The sequence below is a fragment of the Ictidomys tridecemlineatus genome, chromosome 1, assembly GCF_052094955.1.
Source record: "Ictidomys tridecemlineatus isolate mIctTri1 chromosome 1, mIctTri1.hap1, whole genome shotgun sequence".
Lineage (NCBI taxonomy): Eukaryota > Metazoa > Chordata > Mammalia > Rodentia > Sciuridae > Ictidomys > Ictidomys tridecemlineatus.
The window spans coordinates 93,091,860-93,106,314 of record NC_135477.1 but is presented as its reverse complement, the minus strand read 5'-3'; the positions used below and the strand labels follow the sequence as shown (position 1 = coordinate 93,106,314).

Genomic DNA, 14,455 nt, shown 5'->3' with positions numbered 1-14,455 from the left:
GTGCTATTTTTAACTATTCAATTAATGTTCAAGCATTAATTAAACCAATCCTTTTTAATTATTCAACTAATATTCAAGCAAGCTATTTTTCATATTAAAAATGACCCTTCTTCATAAAGTGTCTCATTCCCAGTTATTCCCTACATCTTTCAAGTATCATGACTCCAACAGACTTTATTAGCATATTGCACTTATAATACTTAATATCAATTTTATTTTTAAGAAATCTTTGGAAAAGAAATTTCATAGTTTATCAGGATTCTTTTGATATTCAATAATATTCATTGTCAAAAAAATTTCCTATATTGAACATAATTCACAGAGTTGCGATTCTAACTCCTTTCTTCTTCTTAAGAATTCAGTGGAAATAAAGAACTTCTCATATACCCATAGCTATAATAACAGCTATTATTTATTAAGCACTTACTCTATGCCACACACTGTGATAAAAGCTTTTTAACACATTATCTTATTCAACCTTCCTGCTACAATTAAAAAGCAAGTATTTCTATTGTTTTCTTCTAACAGAAGAAACTGAAGCTTAGAGATATAAGCCCAGGATCTCACAAGTAGTAAATGGCAGAGCTGGGACTCAATTGAGGTCCTCCCTATTCTTAACTATTCTTAATTATGGAGCTGGGTTACACTGAGGCAGAAACTGCTTCCACACAGAACATTTGCCTTGGAAGCAACTATGCTTACAGAGGTAGGAAGGACTCTGTGAAGACAACTAAATCCTTGCTCATTACAGATGTTGCACATATCCTCAGAGCCACCCTTCTGACACAGCCTAATTCCTAAACACTGGTTGTGACACTCTGAGAAGAAGGCAAGGGTGAAGCTCCAGTGAGTGGAATGTGGGTGGGAGATCCCTGGCAGGACTTTTACCACCAAGACTTTCTAACAGTACTTTCAGAGAGACTGGAATTTCTGGGATTTCTGCAGATACCTTCTCTGAGCTTGAAATAATTCTCTTGAAATTGGGGAGTCTAAAATCTTAGAGAGGAGGATTTTAGTAGCTCCACTGGGGTAAACTGAAGGAAAGACACACAGAAGGGCCCATAGGGTGCTCCTGCAGATGGTATCATGGGAACAAAAATCTTTCTTTCCATCAAACAGTCTGCCTTGGGATGCTTGTCCACATTTTAATCAGATCCTCAATTTGTATCTGAATACCCACCATTTTAATAATATTTGGTAAAGATCTTACATATATTTTTTCAAAAACTACCTGTGTTTTACTGTATCATGCTGGAATGGTAAGTTTCAGTATTAACAGCAGTCCAGATATTTTTATGACACTCTGATATATTATTCTAAATTTAAACAACAGAGATATAAATTTCTACCCTACTGAAAGAGCATTAGTCAAATTCATTCCCTAAAACCAGATTCACCAACCAACTGTCTCCTATTCTATTTTTATAATTATTAAATAAAAGGAAGAGAAAAGTTCTAGTTTTACATATATTTACCATAGAGTGGATGTTACACATGTTTTTCTTTTCCTCTACAAAAATATGGAAGCTGTTAGCATCTGAAGTTTTGGTTTTAAACATACATTTGCTAGTCTTAAATGACAGTGAGATTCTTAAAATGCTGGAGAATCACAGAAAAGTACCGTTTCTGAAAGCAATCTTCCTTTCAAATCAATTCAAAGTGTTAGGAAGATAGAAGCTACCTACATTCTAGATTTCAGGCTCTATGGTCTTTGCTCAATTAATACAATATAAGATCACAGGCCAAGCATGGAGGCAGGCACCTACCCTAGCTATTCAGGGAGGCTAAGACAACAGGATTGATTTAGTCCAGGAATATATAACAAAACTCCAACTTGAAAGAAAAAAAAAGAAAGAAAGAAAGATATCCAAAATGAAAATCATATAAATAGAATCCCAGAATCTTACTGTTGGAATAGACCAAGAAATTATATAATCCAATCTTTTCCTTTTACACATTTAAATAGTTGGGGTCATACTTTTTATGTGTATGCAGCCAAAATTGAAATTATCATTCAATTTAATACCTCGATATGAGCTTTTAAATGTTTTAATTCTTTATTTATCAGTGCATAATAGAGGAAGTACTAGAGACTAAAATGGAGAAACCCATGTTATATGCATATATGAAAATGTCAAAATGAACCCCACAATTATTTATAGCATAATGCACTACTTGTGCTTTTAAGTCCATTCACAGAGTAATAAAAACTTCTATTCCATGTGTTTTTATAATAAATCTGCCTGATACCCCTTAGATAATGTCAGCACTATTCAATCAAACTTGTCTTTAAGAACCTCTAACTCAGGCAAAAGTAAAAAGAGCCAAAAATCAATCAGACTCAAAGCATCTTCAAGCACGGGTTTATCTTAAATCGCTTCAAAATTCTAACAGCTGAGTACATAGCAAATAGGTATTTTTAAATATGTACATTTTAAAATGTTGATTGGTTGAATGAATAAATGATTGCTCTAAACATCAGTGTAACACAGTAAACAGGCAGGAAACTGAAACCCCTTCTGGGGCTAGTTTACAGAGTTGTTTAGTTGAGCTCTGAGTGTTTATCAGTACTCAGATGCCCAGTGGTTTGCCATCACAGAGTTTTACCTGAAGTCCTCACTAAAATAGATACCACCCTTACAGTTTCTATTCTTAATGCTCTAAAAGTGCACTGGAAGCAGTCCAAGAGCAGCATGACTGTAAGAAAACCTGCCATTAGCAAAAGACATTTTGAACCTGCAAAATCATTTACACACTCCTCCTTCCTTCTTCACTTTAATTTGATCCTATTTCACCACAAAATTATATAGTCATTTAAACCAAGTGCTGCTGTGTGGAATCCAAACAAGTCTGACGACTTGCCCTCTTCCAATATGCTTCTGGTCTTTTATCAATTTTCTTAGTTAAAATGAAGCTACAGAAACTTGAACATCTTACCATCCAGATGATCCACGTAACAATATACATCATAAGTTTCCTGAGGAGAACGGAATCCATAGGTCCTGACTCCTTCCTTTCCCATCATATCTCCATAACAGCCTTCTCGGGGAGTCCGGATGGGGTACCTAGAAAAGAATAAAGGGTTAGTAAGTGGCGTTTTCTTCTCATTGTCAATTAATGAGTTAAAACCCTTGGCCCCCAGACTTCTCACCTAACAGTCTGATCAGACAGCCAGCCTGCATCACACTGCTCAAATCCATCTTCGTAGGCAGCAAAGAGCTGCTCCGGGGTTGCTATGACTGCTCCAATGTCCAAGCAAGCCTTCTGAGCAGTTTCAAAATTCAGAGTGTACCTGCTGGTTGATGCCCTGTAGTGAAACACAACCCCTGCCAAGACAATAGCAATTACAAACATGTCCAAATCTTCCACTTTATTGTGGGCAATTTCTCAATGGAGTTATATATCAAATTAGCTAATCACCATAATGGTGCTATGATAAGTCTTAATTTTAGTTATGCAAAATCAGGTTGACTTGAGAAGTTTCAAGAACACCATTCATCCAGGTGTCACATTCTGCTCTACTAGAACATTAACTAGCCAGGAATTTTTGTTGTTGTTGTTAACATGTAAAAAAATTAAGAAAGGGACTTGTCACTAAATTCTAAGTGGTAGATACTTGTCCTAATTGGGACCCTAGTAGGTTCTGTGGAAGATTCAAAGACTTAAGGCAATCACAAATCAACATCTCTACTTCATCCTTTTACCCAGGGCCAATCATGAGAAGGACTTGAAACATTCATCTTTTCTTTGAAAATGTTCACTGAGTCCTTTTTTCCCAACATAAAACATAGGAAGCCTTACTATCAGAGATAATATGCTAGGTAGAAAGGACACTGGACCATATACGAATGAGAAGAAGTATTCCAATACCTAGTGTGCTCCCTACTCATTTACAAGTCAAGCTCCCCAAGCCTTAATTTCCTCTCCCATGAAGTGAATCTAATGTTACCTTAATTATTTGATTGATTTAAAGGTCAAACTAGGAAAATTATTTTAAAATATCAGCTGGGTTATTATGTGCTACCCAAACATGTAAAATATGCACTGCATGAATAGTGTACCTTAGGGTCTCTGCAATGATAAGTAAGTAATCTCAAAGAAGGCTTGAAACAAAGTTCTCCAGACTCCTTTGAGTAGAGCAAGGCATCCTGGTATTTGCCTCAAATTTCACTTTTTTGGTATTTTTGGGTTTGCCTAAACCAGTGGTTTTGAACTTTGCTGCAAGACTAACAGAATTGTCCAAGGGGTAAGGAAAGAACAACTGAGGGGGTGGGATTATGGGCCTTCTCTCGCCATTTCAACAAGAGCATTTCCATTTTTAACTGGAGTAAATATCATGACTCATTTCTAAAAGACATCACACTGAGTCAAATTAATATGCCAGGGAAGTCACAGGAAAACAAAAATTGGGGCAACTGGGTGTTATGAGTGAAATTTACTGAGTCATGTCATTTAAAACCACTTTTTGTTGTTTGAAATGAATTGTTTCCATGAGATCAGCCACCCTCCTCTTATTCCCACCAATTTCCTGGGATTGACAGCAGTCCCTCTTCCACAACCTGACTTCCAGCTGTGAGACTCTCCTACATGTCTGTCCTTAGATGGTCTCCCTCTTCCAGGAAAGTGTATGCCAATAAAGTACCTACAGTGGAACACACTAGCCGTCTCATAGATCAGCCCCTATGATCAATGTCAACATAAAAAGACTTGAATAGACATCAAGTAGATGCTGTAATATTCATTTTCCTGTATCTAATCTTTCATGACTCAAAAAAAAATCACCAAATGCCAATTTGTACCTTTATAGACCTCTCAAAAAATTGTCAGAAAAGTATGTATGATGCAATCTGGTAAGTATGAGAGATAGCCTAAAATGCTCAGTAAGGCCTAAGCAAGAATTTAAGTGGTTTTAAATTAGTTTTATAGTCATCAGTGCTTCAAATAATTTTCTTGGTAATTAAAAATCTTCCACGTGTACTGAAGATTGGTGGTAAAGGGGGAAAAGAGGGGCTTCTCAACCAAGGCAGGGTCTATGTAAGTATGGATCTATGCAAGTATCTGCAATTGTTGGAATAATTTGAAGACCCCATGGGGCTAAGGGGATTAAGTGGAGGATTTTCATTGTTTCAGAGGGGCAAGGGGCAAATCCATTGCTAATTCTTTAATGATGAAAAATTGTAGGAAGTAGTTAAATCCCTTTGGGGAAATTAAAAAGTGATAGATGCACATATATAAGAAGAGTGGTACAAACTTAGGTTACCTAACTAAAATAAATGATGGAAAGTTTAGAAGAGCAAAGGATATTTAGTGGGTAGCTGGGTGATACAAAAATGCATTTACAAAACGGAAACGTTAAAGGATGCTCAGTAAGTTAGTCTTTTGCATCTGGGAATTCAAAGTATTTCCTTTTGGCTAAACAAGAAAGAGTTTTAGTAAAATCCTTTGTATATATTTCTGAAAGGTAAATATTTTATAGGGAAATGGAGGGTTGGAAGAAAATGTGTTCCGTCATGTCTAGGTATTACAATTTTGCTTAATAACGTGCCAAACAGTCTGCTTTCAAGAGCTATGCCATTATGTGTGTGCCCAATTAGAGCAATTTTTCTTTGCTTTGTCTCCTATCTTAAATTCAAGTGACATATAAACTTCACTGGAAAGAAGGTAAGACTAAAATGTCTCTTTGGATAACAACTGCTGCATTAACATTAATAAATTTTCACTGATTTCTTATTTTGATCCAATTCAAATATTTATTGAGTCTTGGCCTTTTTAAAACATCATGATATATACCATGGTACTTATGAAATATCTTATTTCTTCAATGTAAGTTAAGATAAAATTTATGTTTCTCAAAATCAAACTCAAGGATTTGAATGATCACACTAAGAAAATGAGAAAAGGAAAAATTTTGTGAATGTATGTATAGGTGCATATACAAATACACAAATAGTTAAATAAAATGTATCAGCTTTTATAGTCTTGTAAAGTAATCATTGATAGGTCTCAACATCAAAGTGATGATAATTGACTGTGTATCAGGTCTTGAGGTATTCATTATTTCCAGTGTTCTATATTACATAACAGTGAAGTTGCTGCACGTTACCTGCCTTGACTTCTTAATGAAAAGCAGTTTATTCTGAAAACTGGACTACTGTGTTGATGGATGTATTTTCCAGATATCAAGCAACCATTTGTTTTTGCATACCAGCTCACACCACCTCCAAACCAGTTATCATGCTATATACACCCTCGGATGATTCACTAAGCCTTACCATCCACAGTCAGAGACACTGTGTCTTGGGTGTCTTCAATTCCATACATGACATCGCATCGGTAGAGGCCCGCGTCGCTAGCACGCAGTTTGACCATGGTGAGGGAGGCGTCGCCCACGGCCTCCGGATGGGTAGGCACAGACACTCTACCTTTGTAGCCTTGACCAAGCTTGATATTCCCATTTTGGGCTACAAGAACTGTAGTCTCCTTTAAATCTTTTCCATTTTTGTCCACTTCAATCTTAGACCACTTGATTCGGAGAAATTCACTGGTGTTATAATTGGGTGGTAAGGTAGGCATGGTTGAAAAATGACAAGGTAGGCTGACTTTTCCAGACAGAGAGCCCTTAACAGGTGGGCTTTTTTCCATTTTGACTAAAGGAAAAAGAAAATATGGCATTAACAGTCCTGAAAATCACAAATGAAATTTATTAAATATATGAAGGGATAAGAACCCCTTACAGTGGTTACATCTTCAATACATGAACTAATTAGATGATTTTTATATAAAGGAGATACATACAATTTAAATAATATTCTATAACAAAGACAGAAGTTAATGAAGTTCATTTTAATGTACTGAAATGTAGACGTCATTTTAAAGTATTTGTAAATTAGCATTTAACATGAAAAAAGTGATAAAATAAGTGGGGGAAAGCAAGCAATAAGGCTGTGGGTGTGTAGCTCATTGCTAGAGTTGGTCCTAGCAAGCATGAGGCCCTGGGTTCCACCCCCAGCACCACAGAAGGAAGGAAAGAGAGGAAGGGAGGTGGGAAGGGAAAAGAAAAAAAGCTGGGGAGAGAAAGAAAGAAAAAATTTCAGCAATTAAGAAAGGAGGGGGTGGACCAGAATCCCTAGAATCTATCCTGAAGGCTAAACAGACTAGACCCTTGTTAGGAAAACTCATTGAAAGGTGAAAATTATGTTCAGAGGTCAGAAAACAACAACAACAAAAAAAAAGTTTAAGATAACTGCCACAATACCTTAGAGGAAATGAAAATTGAAGGAGGAAGTGAGGATTTTTTTTTTTTCTAAAGCACTTCACAGGACTGGAGAAAGGGGAATTTAACATTTAAAGGGCTCTCTTTGGTCCGCTATTTGAACCAAAGTCTTTCATTACAATGGCAAATCCAGCTGCAATCACTTTGTAGTGATTGAGTGACCTCTCATTATGTCCTGTGAGAAAGCTGGCCTCTGTTCACCTAACCCTCCTAAAATATTTTTCTGTTTAAGTCTTTAAACTTTTAATGACAAAGAATACACTGACTACAATTTAACTCCATTGCGTGCAAAATGAAATGTCCTTTCACTCTTACCGGAATTCATTCTGCTCTTTCCTGCTCTCCTCCCATCTTCTAACCTCTGTTAATTAAGTTAGAATGTGTGGGTAATAATAGAAATGGTCCTTGACGCACAAACAATGCCCACAACAAGCTAATAGTAGCTTCCAGGTGAAGAAAAATAATGAACTTTAATCATGGCATAAATTATGAGACTCTTTTTCATCTATTTCATATTAGCAAAATTATATGTATCTAGTACTGTGGTCAAAGGTATGCATGACACATAGCTCAGTGTGGACGCACATCAGAAGTGATACAGCTGTCAGTTAACCCTGCACATTCAGTTGGGAATAAGTCATTTTGAAAATTCCTGGAAGATACTATGTAGATAATATATCCTCCAAAAAAATTGGTCTCTTTTGCTAAAGATTAGAATTTCACTTTAAAAACATTGATCTATGAAACCTTTTATATGATACAAATAAATCTAAAATGATACATTATTGAATTTAGTGTACTTCTTATAAAAATTCCCAATCTATCTCAAATTTATAATGGTCATTGCTACCACACATTTTTAATCATTTTATTAATCTATGTGCAGCTTTTCCAAACAGAACTAAAGCACTTAAGAAGATTATTTAAAAATAAAACACAATGTGCTATTAGCAACAGTAAGTTACTCTTTAAAATGTTATTATGATGCTGGGGAATGATAGTGGCCAAATTATATTGCTATATTGTGTGCATGTATGAGTATGTTACCACCAATCCCACCATTATGTACAATTATAATGCACCAATTAAAAAAAAGTGAAATGTTGCTTTTGTAATGCAATAGCAAGGTTCCATTTTTAATGATTTTCTTGACTTAGAAAATAAATTTTCTGATATAAAGCTCACCCTTAGAGTAGAACTGTTCCAATCCCTTACTAAGGATGCCCACTAAGAGTAAGTGACAAGCTTCAAACTGATTGAAACCAGATCAGAGCCAGAACACAGCTCTCTTTATACCTAATGGAGAAGACTTAGTTTGGGTATTTATTGGGTTCTTCCCCTGACTCTAGATTAAATCATGTAAGTTTTCATTTTAGTTACTGTTCTGTATCCAAACTCACCCTACTTCTATACTTTTTATTATGCAAACCAAAATCTTTTGGAAATTTAATGACCTTTTAAACAAATCCATGAAGTCCACAGAAGACATCCTAAGAGTAACTTCTACCTGGTTCATATTCCTTTAATTTGAACTCAATTAGGAAGATGATGAAAAACAAAGATATCTTTTTTGTGTGTGTGTCAACAATAGGATTCTAAGAAGAGGAGGGGTGAGAATTCTGTAACTTGAAATTCTCCTAATGTACACTCAGCAGATGTTCTAGGAAAACTTATCTTTCTTCCTGAAAATCAATTATTCACTTCAAATAAAATATAGTAAGTTTCCACAAATAAAATACTGTTTTTAATTAAATATTGCTTTTTAATGAAAAAATAAATAGCTTTACCATGAACTTTAATCATGGCATAAATTGTGAAATTCTTTTTCATCTATGTCCTTAGAAAATAGTCTTGGATAATTGACTTCTAATTTCTTAGTATTTATTAATAAATTATGATTCTTTTCACAACTTTGGTGCATAGGGCAGACATGAGAATCAGCTGGTCTATCCAGCTTAGATAGGATGTTTATAGACATAAGAAAATTAAAAGCTTTGGTCAGATATAAACACATAGTCATGTAGAACCCAATCTTAATGATAAAATTAACAAAAAGCAGTGTGGTCAAATATTTTGTGTATTAAATCTTGGGTCTTAATTCACTGGTCACAAGACCTAAGCTTACGAAATCTAAATATTTTAAGAAGCAAATTTAGTAGTTCTGCATGCACTCTGTATAGACTATGCAATCTTTTTTTTTTTTTTTAATGTGCAACCTTCAGGGATTTGTCTGAAACTGACAATGCAAGAAATAAAAATGAATCTTAACAAAAACTTTCACTGTTCCCACCACACCAGATGGTTTGTGGCCTGAATGAGTACAGTAAGAGAGAAAGCTCTAAGTAATGAATTATCAATTACCCCTCATTCTGTTAGTAGATTCTGCAGAGTAAGGATTATGTAAATTCCATCTGCACAATTGGATCAACTACACACAGAGAGACCTGAGCCAAATAAATGTCAGGTAGAGACTATGGAAATTTATCATTCTCAATAAACATCATTATGTTCTAGCTCACTCATTTGCTCTTGACTGTGCACAAATCTCCATTTCTTATTATTACAGAAATATTACCATAACTAGGTCAATGCTAGATAATCAATGATCACTACCATTTATAATCTAATATGATATATATTGCTATGGCAAAGAGTTCTTTGTGTGTTAAAATAAAGCTAATAACCAGTAGACAAGGTGCTCATTAATGTTTGCCCCAGACCTCTTAAGTGCCTGAGAAATAAACAGAGAAAACCTTAGGACAAAAGAACATGCTTGTATCAACTCAATAAATTACTGCTGTAATATTGTATATCTTGTAGTTTTTAATTTTTTGCCTCTCAGAAGAAGAAATTAAATTCCCTGAAGACAGCCTCAAGATAATTACATCCCAATAGTGATCATGTGTTTACAAAGTACAGGGCCTGATATGTACAAATCACTCGATATTGTTGATTATTACTATTTTTTAATACTATGAAAGAGCTACACTGTATGTTGTTTTATTTTGCTTTTAATTGTGTCAGTTCTTTCTGTAAGTCTAAACTTAAGTGGTGGGATGTTTGCCTACTACTTCCTCTATAGTTTCCCCTCCATTACTGGCCACCCCTTTCCAGACCCCTTGCGATATACCCTCTCTCTTCACTGGATGCTGTTGCCCTTTCCTCTCTGTTGCCCTTCGCCTTCATTTCCTGAAGCCTTTTAAAAGGACAGCTCTTGAACTCTTGGACTGTTAACAGATGGAGGAACCTAGACTCTGATAGTTCATTGCCTGAGCCCTTCATGATGGCATTCATTCATTCATCCCTCACTCACTCAGTCAACACATTAAATGTTTCGGTGCTGGTAGTGCAGCAGGTCCTCTGCTAGAAGATAAATGACAGCCCTTTTGCAGCTTATAGTCTACTTCAAACAGCTTATAATAACAGAGTGGCATGTGTTGTGATAGTTGTGATATCACAGGGTACAAAGGAAACACATAGATGGAGGAAGGCTTGTATGTTGGCCTGAAAGGGGGGCAGAAAAACAGGAAAGGGAAAGAAGGGAAATAATGCCAGGATTCAGTGCATTCTAGATTCTTCTCCTCCCTCACCAGACTCCATCTTCTATTGGTGGGTCTGAGTCCAATTTAGCATCACTTTACCTCTTTACCCACCCAAATCACCTCTCTCCATTGGTGTTGACTACCACCTGACACAAGCTACCCTATTTCATGTACCAGCTACCAAAATAACCCCCTAAATAATTTTCCTGCTGCCACTCTTGCTCTTTTTAGCCAAATATTCATGAAGCAGCAAAAATGAAATTTTAAAAACATTTATGAACTCATGTCTTCATGGCTAAAGACACTCTTCAGATACTCATTGCTCTTGGAATAAAATCACATCTTCTCTAGAGCTTGCAATGCCCTATATACAAAGCCTAACAGTGGAGAAGAACATGCACTGCTGAGACTACCTTGGTTCTTCCCCTTGCTCAGCTACTCAATGGGTGTGGGGCTTTGAACAAGTTACTTAGCCCTTGGTTTTCTGTATATCATACATTAATAATAAATGTTTCAATGAATTAGTACTAAAGCAGTTCCTCATTCATAGGGAATTCTAGTCTAGATGTTATTATTTATAAGAGCTGGTCCTCTGTTTATTTCTGTCTATATTCCCTACCTTCCTCTTAATCACTGTTTTCCAACTACAGTAACCTTTCTGTTGTTTAAACACATTACATATCTTCCTTACTTAGGGCCAGATCTTGATGGCTGGCTACTCCTTAACATTCTCATTTCAGCTTTAATGATACTTTCTCAAAAAGAATACTCTCCCCAACCCAAACCTTTCTCTATGATTTCAGTCTATTTTCATCAATCACAAAAAGGTAAAAAACTTATATAGTTTATTTTCTTATTGCCTGTTTCCTAGGGGATTAAGCTTAATAGAAGTTAGGACAATGTATTATTTCTCTGCTGGTATATCCCCAGACACCCGGAATAATATTTCCAAACTAAAAGTACTCAAAAGATATTGCACATAGGTAAATAAATAAGTGGGTGGGTGAGAGAATCAATGGATGGACACAGGGATGGATGCATGGATGGTAGAGGGAGTAACACCTAAACCTTGAGTACTGAAGAATGAATTAAAGCAGAGCTATGGAAAACAGGAGGAGTAGCAAGCAAAAGGAATTACATGTGGAAAACTAGGAAAGATAAAAGTATGTGCATGTGCAAATTAGTTTACAAAGTCTGAAGCAAGGAGCGTGAAGAAGAAATGGAAGTTAGGTATGGAGTGTACAGAGACAGAAGGTCAGTGAAGTGCAGGAAAGTCTTTTCTTCAAATTCTTTGGTATGTCCTTTGAATAATGAACTTGGGATTATGGACCCCTAACCATGTGGATATAGAATTTTAAGCTAAGAAAAACAGTGCATATGCACTTGCCCAGTTACCCTTTTAAAAAGAAACAAAAGAGGGAAGGTAGGGACAAATCCTTGCTATCAAACTTCTCTTTATCTTCTTGACTTTTTTCAAACTCTAGCCTCTTAAGTTTTTAAAAATCTGGTGTGTGTGTGTGTGTGTGTGTGTGTGTGTGTGTGTGTGTGTGCGTGCATGTATTATGGGGATTTAACCCAGGAGTTCTCTAACACTGAACCACACCCCCAGCCTTTATTTTTTTAATATTTATTTTTAGTTGTAGTTGGACACTTTTTTATTTATTTATTTTTATGTTGTGCTGAGGATCAAACTCAGGGACTTGCATGTGCTAGGCCAGTGCTCTACTGATAAGCCACAACCCCAGCACCCCCAGCCTTTTTTAATCTTTTCCCGGATTGGCCTCAAACTAGGGATCCTCCTGTCTCTGCTTCTCCAGTAGCTAGGACTACAGGTGTGCACCACAACTCCAGGTAATCTTTTTGTTTGTTTGTTTACTTTTCTCGTATAGAAAAGTCTTTGAGAAGCAGTTCTGAAGAAGTTAGAATTTCAAAATATGTCCAATGCCATATGAGACTTTTTGCACAGTTCAAGAGGAATCTGGATAGTTAGCAACCTGCTCATTATTTCATTTTGATCTATTTAAAATCACTGTTTACAGCCTAATACAATTTTAACCAAAAGTTTGGGGCACTAAATAGATTATTTATTTTTTTAAAAAATAAAGAAATACTTATTCTAGTGATTCCATACTGTCATTCCACCCACTGGTATTTAAATTTTTACTTTAGTTAGTAATAAAGAAATTTTCACTACTCACCTTTATGCATTGCATGGGTTACTATTAAAGTTGAGTACATCCATAAGATGCTTTTTATCTTTATCAACATCTTGTCCTAGACATGAGAAAAACAAAAAGTAAATCGAAAGCATTCAGACTCATGGCAGGCCATAAATCACATGTTATTTGTTCATTGTATGTAATAAGAGTAAAAGAAGTAGCTCCTCTTGGATTGTGAAAACAGGAGGAAACTTGTAATAGGAAAAGTTATCTCAATACTCTGATTATTAATTTGAATGTCACCCAAGACAGTAGTTACCAAAACAATCCCATAACCCAATTCAGGGATATATAACAGTGCGAATATGAATAACAGTCACAACTGAGTAGGCTGTCGGAAGAATAAGAGAGACCACAGCCAAGTAACTAGCAGCTAGGACCTGGCACAAAGAGGGAAAAGCAACTACAGTGTCGATTTAGAAACAGGAAGTTGATCATAGAACAAGAAAAGATGAGGAAGGTGAAAAAATGGAGCAGAAATGTTGAAAGTAAGATGAATGTAAGGTGAGAAGGAACCTATTGGTGATTAAGGCACATGATATCAAAACAGAGAGTAAAGACTTCAGTGCATGTTTTAGAGAGGGGATCCCACTGAGTTTCTAGCTGGTTAAACCAAAAAACAAATATAAGGAGCTATGGATTACACAAGTGGACAATGATTGCCCTCTGTTTTAAAGCAGACCCTACTTTTTGAAAGTCTCAAGAGCAAATATTGAAAGAAAACACCCTGCATAGAGAGCCAGGAAACTGTTCTGACTTATTGTGTAACTTTAAGGAAGATGTTTGACAATATATAGATCTTAAAATGGTGCCCTCCCAGCTTGGATTTCTATGAAACTGTAATTATGAGGAGGATAAGAACCAGTGTTGGGGACTGCTATAGTTTGGATCTTAAATATCTCCTAAAGTCCCACATGTTAAAAGCTTGCTCCTCAGTTTGGAACAATTGGAAGTTGAAAGAAACCTTTAAGAGGAGGACTTAGTGCGAGGTCTTATGTCAATGGCATGACCCTGGCAGGAGACTCTGGAACTCCCCTCTCTTTCCTAATTGTTTTGCTTCCCAGTCCCCATGAGGCGAGCAGTAACCACCAAGGAAGCCAAGAATGTTTCCTTAAAGGCATTCTTCTTTCTTTTTTCTAACAAAACTCCAGCTCCATTCTAGTGTCTCCCCCTAAGTAAAGCCATGTACTTCCGAGAAGCCTAAGTCAAACCCCATTCCAAGAAGATGATTCTGATATCCTAAGTAGATTATAAGTGGCCTCATTTCCTTTTCCAGTGTTTGGTTTTGTAATGATACATGGTTGAATTTTGGCTGATTAAATATAAGGAATTCCCTGCCTCTGGGTGGGGTAGGGAACTCCTGGGAAAGATATATCCATCTTAAGAAGAGAAAAAAAAAAAAAAAGGAAGAGATGGCCACT

The 14,455-nt window shown here is 36.1% G+C and overlaps 1 protein-coding gene across 3 annotated transcripts in view; it reads right to left on the bottom strand.

Annotated features, from left to right (window-relative positions):
- The window catches only part of Vcan (versican), a 103,180-nt gene that overhangs the window by 77,401 nt on the left and 11,324 nt on the right, over window positions 1-14,455 (bottom strand). For all 3 annotated transcript variants that reach the window (XM_040271749.2, XM_005315662.5, XM_040271750.2), the window contains exons 2-5: window positions 13,014-13,089; window positions 6,273-6,647; window positions 3,152-3,326; window positions 2,938-3,065 (exon numbers count right to left, since the gene is read on the bottom strand). In XM_040271749.2, the coding sequence (XP_040127683.2) occupies window positions 2,938-3,065; window positions 3,152-3,326; window positions 6,273-6,647; window positions 13,014-13,083 (748 nt within the window). In that variant the 5' untranslated portion in view covers window positions 13,084-13,089. The remainder of the gene's footprint in view (window positions 1-2,937; window positions 3,066-3,151; window positions 3,327-6,272; window positions 6,648-13,013; window positions 13,090-14,455) is intronic.